Below are 6,715 nucleotides of genomic sequence, written 5' to 3'. Positions count from 1 at the left end.
TCATAATTTAAAAATACGGTTCTCAAATTTGAGCTAATTTCAGTTTAAGAATATTTATTTTGATTCCTGAAAGTTCAATAGATTTAGCACCACTCACTGATGATTTATCAGCAGTGTACTGCATCCCTGATTTATGCCAGATCTTCAGTTGCATAAGCCTCTGAAATTCTCTCCCTGAACCTCTGACCTCCCTAGCCTTCAGAGCTATTCTTAAAACCTACCTCTTTTAACCAAGATTTTGTTAAACTTCCCTAATATCTCCTTATGTGATTTTTATGCTCCAGTTGCAGCACCTTGGGCTATTTCACTCTGTTAAAGTTGCTATTTAAATGTAATCTGTAAAATGAAAGCTGCCACAATGGACCCTGTTGGAAATATGAATCAGATGACAGACCATCTGGAAGTGTTGTGTGTGACCTTGCGTTAGAACTTGAGGCAACTCCAAATCTTTCTGTTTTGATTGTAACATTTTGTTTTATTTTCCTCACCCCTGATCAGGATGTAGTAAATTATTTTTGCTCATTTTAAATAAGGGACACCATATTTTCCCAGTTCTGCACTCAGATGCTCTGATCAGGTTGTCCATTTCCAACTTAAAGACACCTCTTTCCAAACCCTCTCCCAAAGATTCTGCATCACGAGTGATGAGGAAGTGGAGCTCAGATCTTTGGGAGGGAAATGCAGTTGCTTCTTCATTTTCAACATTATAATGGCAGTTCTTCTACAATGAGCAAGGAAAGAATTTGGACTGATATAGTGACTTTCACGTCCACTTCTCAATTAAAAATGCTTTGTCACTCAGTAATGTCAGGAAAAGCGCAGCAACTAGTCAGTCTCCACATAGCAACGTCTCATCAGTGATGGATCATTGATCATTTAATCTGAGTTGAGCAAATAAATGTTGACCAGGAGACAAGCTTACTCCTCTTCAACAGTGGCATCTCTTGCATCTACGTCAGCCAGTGGGGTGGGGAAGTATTTTCTGGTTAAACATTAAATGTGAAAGACAGAATCTGCAACATGCAGGAATCCCTGGGGACTGCCTCAATTACGATCTAGAAGCCTGCAGTAGGTCTTGAATCTGGTACCTCCTGACTCAGAAAAGTGCTACCACTGAGCCACATATGTACGTTTGTGTATTTCCGTGACTCTGCAGAGTCCTATAAAACATTAAAATGGTGCAGTGATGGCGCCAGAGGCATTTTCTCTAACAAGGGTGAATCAGTCATGTTTCCATGCTTGGTGAAAAAGCCAACATATTTTCATTAAATCTTTAAAAAATTTCAATAAAATGATTATTCGAAGTAAATCTTGTTTAGCTATTGGCAAAACTCTATGTGTCACAGCCCTCCCATGATCTTTGATTTCACAACCGGGGCATAGCATTGTCAGCAAGATCTCCTCGATTCTCTAAACTAGTGTCTCAGCTCAAGCAATCAAATTTCATCGCGGCTCATGTCTGGTCATGAAGTCATCTTGCATTCCATCAGTCGCTACCCTAAGGAGTGTCAATAAGAAGAAAATTTATTAATACAAATACTTCAACCTCAGTTACCCTCTCAATCTAGATACATAAATATTAGTAACATTGGCTTTTACCATCCTGTTTTAGTCTTAAATATAATTAAACATCTTACATAGGTCATATTTCTGCAAGAAATTGTCATAATATTTTGGTTGTATTTATCAATATTTTCCATTCAATTTTTCCATGTCAACTGTAACATTTTAGTTGCAGGCTGTGGCCGTGTGGCGTGACTATGATATCTTCTAGTCCTTCTTGATCATTTTTTAAAATATTTTTATTTGTCAACTCACCTGCCTTTCCCAACTTACCAAATCCCTGGACTTAACCGGCACTGCCAAACCATATAGCCTTTACTTAGGATTAAATACCATTGTTGTCTATTGTCTCGCACTTTATGTGATGGAATACTCCAACAAGAAGCTTGACATCATCCAGGACAAAGCAGCCCATGTGATTGACACCATTCAACAAATATTCACTCTTTCCATCACTCAGTAGCAGCAGTGTGTACTATCTACAAGATGCACTGCAGAAATTCACCAAAGATTCTCGGATAGTACCTTCCAAACCCACAACCACTTCCATCTAGAAAGACAAGGGCAGTAGACATATGGGAACACCACCACCTCCAAATTCCCCTCCATTCTGACTTGGAAATATATCTCCATTCCTTCACTGTTGCTGGGTCAAAATCCTGAAATCCCGTCCCTAATAGCAGTGTGGGTCAACCCACAGCACATGGACTGCAGCGGTTCAAGAAGACAGCTCACTCCCACCTCAAGGGGCAACTAGGGATGGACAATAAATGCTGGTCTAGCCAGTGACGCCCACGTCCCACAAATAAATATTTTTCAAAAACCTTGTAGTTTTTCGGAGCAATACAAAGGTATGTTTGGGCTGAATTATGACCCCTCAACTTAAAATGTCAGGGTGAAAAAGTGTGTGAATGATTCCTATGACCTTCCCTCCGGGTACATGCTTCATATGTAGTTCATGTTTTTGGCTTTGAAGATTATATGCATGTTGGGCAGCAGGTTGGGTGTTAATCAGTATTCATAACATGCTAATGATTCAAAACAGGTTCCTGATGAATGAAGTCAGGAAACTGGTCCACCCTGAAAGTTCCGAGAACTTAATAACAAAACTTTTACTCAAAGTTGGGAAACTGGAGTTTTTCTTCTTGCTGAAGTTAAGATCATCCTCACCCTGTTAAAAGCCTCTGCATAAGCCTGGATAATTCTGTACCCATCTCTAGAATTCGTGTTCCCTTGCAACGGGTCAATTCCCACTGGAGAAACATGAGAAGGAATGCTGGAAATTTATAAGCCCATGGTGTTAGGGGCAAGGTACTACCATGGATAGAGGACTGACTGACTGGCAGAAGGCAAAGAGTGGGGATAAAGGGGTCTTTATCAGGATGGCAGCCAGTGACAAGTGGAGTTCCACAGGGGTCAGTGTCGAGACCACAACTATCCACGGTATACATTAACGATCTGGTTAAAGGAACTGAGGGCATTGTAGCTAAGTCGCAGATAACGCAAAGGTGGAGGGACAGGTAGTGTTGAGGGAGGTGGGAGGTGGGGAGGCTGCAGAAGGACTTGGACAGACTGGGAGAGTGGGCAAAGAAGTGTCAGATGGAATACAAGGTGGGAAAGTGTGAGGTTATGCACTTTGGTAGGAAGAATAAAGGTGTAGACTGTTTTCTAAATGGGGAAAGGTTTTGGAAATCTGATGCACAATGTGACTTCAGGGTCTTGGTTCAGGATTCTCTTAAGGTTAACATGCAGGGTCAGTCGGCAGTTAGGAAGACAAATGCAATGTTAGCGTTCATTTAAAGACACCCTTCTTTAGATCTGATTGAAACTTGCAGAATACTGACAGACCTGGTTGGAGTGGGTACGGAAAAGATGTTTCCACTAGTAAGGGAGACTAGGATCCAAGGGCACAGCCTCAGAGTGAAGGAACGATTCTTTAGAACTGAGGAGACGAGGAATTTCTTCAGCCAGAGGCTGGTGAATTTTGTGGAATTTATTGCTGCAGAGGTCTGTGGAAGCCAGGTCACTGAGTGTATTTAAGAGTGTATTGAGCAGACTCAATCCGAGTAGCCTAATTCTGCTCCTATATCCTATGGTCTTATGGGTGGATCGAGCAGAACTTTGGTAGATATCAGTCTGTCCCTCGGGCCTCTGTTGGTGCAGTCACCACAGGAACTGTGAAGGTCCCGATCAGCTTTCTGAATTGTCAGGGAAGAGGCACAGGCTGGTAAAATGGGGCTCCAGCAAATAGCTCCCGGAATGTTTGCGAATTTGCCCAAAAAGAAAATGCGTCGGAATTTCTAGCCCCCCTGCAATTACTTCATTAGGCACTAATCTGTATTAAATAAGGAATAACATGCAGCCAAGAGTATCATCCCACTGCACCGTGAAAAGTCATTTTGTATACAGTAAAAGAATCTCATTTTCACTTCTTTACCTAACTGTGGAGCTGCATTGCCTTTGGCCGCAGTTTGTTCACTTGATTTTCGGCTGCGTCCGCTCGGTCCTTTGCATTTTGCAGCTCGTACTGGATTTTCCGGAACTTTGAGAGGTTGACGTTGGCCTGTTCCTCCTGGAATCAGAAAATCACTCAGCTCACCTGGTAATATCCTCATGTTTATTAGCTGTCCAGCTTACCATTAACCTGTCGTTTTGGCTACATGCCTGTGCAGCCACACTGTACAGAATATGTTCACACACCGTTTAACACACACAGATTAACACCTCGCTGAACATGTCTTATTAAACATCACCCTGCACCGACATGTAATCTGTAAACCTAAAGCAGCGAGGCATCTTCTGATGCAGTGGTAGTGTCCCTTCCCCTAAGCCAGGAGGCCTATCTGGTTCAGAGGTGTGTCATAACACCCCTGAGCTGGTTCATTAGGAAAATATCTACGTCTACGCAAACTGGGATTACTTAGGGCATGTAGTCTTATTTACATTCTCAGACTGTACCATATTAAGGAAGCTTTTCTTCACATTAACTGGTTTAGTATCCTTGCTATAATCTGTTATAATGTGTTTATAACCTGCTACGAGGAGAAAATGGGAGGACAAAACAACTCACTGAGCTATACACCCACTCAATGCCTGGTCAACCTGTATATAACAGTGGACAGTTGTCTGCTCAGCCTGACTTGAATACTGACTGAGCATTACTCACTCACTGCCTGGTAACGTTTAGAATAATAACAGGTAATTCACTGGCTACTAGTCCCTTGATGACTGCAACAAATATTACTTATTGCATAGTAATTCCTCGAGTAATGCAGAGTAAACATTACTCACTGCCCAGTAACTCCTCGAATAACTGCAGGAATTAAGACCAACTTCTATCTGACATTGATCTAGGCACCAGAAAAGACAACGGCAGAAACAGCCCTGTCGACCCTGCAAAGTCCTCCTCACTAACACCTGGGGGTTAGTGCCAACATTGGGAGAGCTGTCTCACAGACTAGTCAAGCAACAGCCTGATATAGTCATACTCACAGAATCGTACCTTACAGACAATGTCCCAGACACCACCGTCACCATCCCTGGGTATGTCCTGTCCCACCGGCAGGACAGACCCAGCAGAGGGGGTGACACAGCGGTATACAGTCGGGAGGGAGTTGCCCTCGGGTCCTCAACATTGACTCCGGACCCCATGAAGTCTCATGGCTTCAAATTAAAACATGGGCAAGGAAACCTCCTGCTGATTACCACATACTGTCCTCCCTCAGCTGATGAATCAGTACTCCTCCATGTTGAACAACACTTAGAGGAAGCACTGAGGGTGGCAAGGGCAGAGAATGTCGTCCGGGTGGGGGATTTCAATGTCCACCACGAAGAGTGGCTCGGCAGCAGTACTACAGATCGAGCTGGTCGGGTCCTAAAGGACATAGCTGCTAGACTGGGTCTGCAGCAGGTGGTGAGGGAACCAACAAGAGGGAACAACATACTTGACCTCATCCTTATCAATCTGCCAGCTGCAGATGCATTTGTCCATGACCGTAATCGGTAAGAGTGATCATCGCACAGTCCTTGTGGGGACAAAGTCCCGCCTTCACATTGAGAACAACATCCGTCGTGTTGTGTGGCACTATCACTGTGCTAAATGGGACAGACTTCGCACAGATCTAGCAACTCAAGACTGGGCATCCATGAGGCACTGTGGGCCATCAACAGCAGCAGAATTGTACTCCAGCACAATGTGTAACCTCATGGCCCGGTATATCCCCCACTCAACCATTACCATCAAACCAGGGGATCAACCCTGGTTCAATGGAGAGTACAGGAGAGCATGCCAGGAGCAGGACCAGGCATACCTGAAGATGAGGTATCAACCTGGTGAAGCCACCAAACAGGAATACTTGCACACCAAACAGCGAAAGCAGCAAGTGATAGACAGAGCGAAGTGATCCCACAACCAACAGATCAGATCTAAGCTCTGCAGTCCTGCAACATCCAGTCGTGAATGGTGATGGACAATTAAACAACTCACTGGAGGAGGAGGCTCCACAAATATCCCCATCCTCAATGATGGAAGAGCCCAGCACGTCGGTGCAAAAGATAAGGCTGAAGCATTCGCAGCAACCTTCAGTCAGAAAGTGCCGCGTGGATGATCCATCTTGGCCTCCTCCAGTGGTCCCCAGCATTACAGATACCAGTCTTCAGCCAATTCGATTCACTCCACGTGATATCAAGAAACAGTTGGAGGCACTGGATACTGCAAAGGCTATGGGCCCTGACAACATTCGGCAATAGTACTGAACACTTGTGCTCCATAACTTGCCGCTCCACTAGCCAAGATGTTCCAGTACATTTACAACATTGGTATCTACCCGACAATGTGGAAAGTTGCCCAAGTATGTCCTGTACACAAAAAGCAGGACAAATCCAACCCGGCCAATTACCACCCCATCAGTCTACTCTCGATCATCAGTAAAGTGATGGAAGGTGTCAGTAACAGTGCTATCGAGCAGCACCTGCTCAGCAATAACCTGCTCAGTGATGCCCAGTTTGGGTTCCACCAGGGCCACTCAGCTCCTTCATTGTTGCAGGGTTAGGACCCCCTCGGCTAATGCAGAGTGAAGGTTACTCACTGCCCAGTTACTCCATGAGTAATGCAGAGTGAAGGTTACTCACTGCCCAGTTACTCCATGAGTAA

At 44.3% G+C, this 6,715-nt stretch overlaps 1 protein-coding gene across 1 annotated transcript in view; it reads right to left on the bottom strand.

The window, feature by feature from the left end:
• Window positions 1–429: 429 nt before the first annotated feature.
• Window positions 430–6,715, bottom strand: part of LOC109920153 (myosin-8-like) — a 16,792-nt gene continuing 10,506 nt past the window's right edge. The window contains exons 7-8 of the mRNA XM_020520178.2: window positions 4,001–4,135; window positions 430–1,498 (exon numbers count right to left, since the gene is read on the bottom strand). Coding sequence (XP_020375767.2) covers window positions 4,001–4,135 — 135 coding nt within the window. The 3' untranslated portion in view covers window positions 430–1,498. The remainder of the gene's footprint in view (window positions 1,499–4,000; window positions 4,136–6,715) is intronic.

The sequence above is a fragment of the Rhincodon typus genome, chromosome 2 (genome assembly GCF_021869965.1).
Source record: "Rhincodon typus isolate 14 chromosome 2, sRhiTyp1.1, whole genome shotgun sequence".
Classification (NCBI taxonomy): domain Eukaryota; kingdom Metazoa; phylum Chordata; class Chondrichthyes; order Orectolobiformes; family Rhincodontidae; genus Rhincodon; species Rhincodon typus.
The sequence above is the reverse complement of the archived record's forward strand: the minus strand, read 5'-3'. Positions and strand labels throughout refer to the sequence as shown.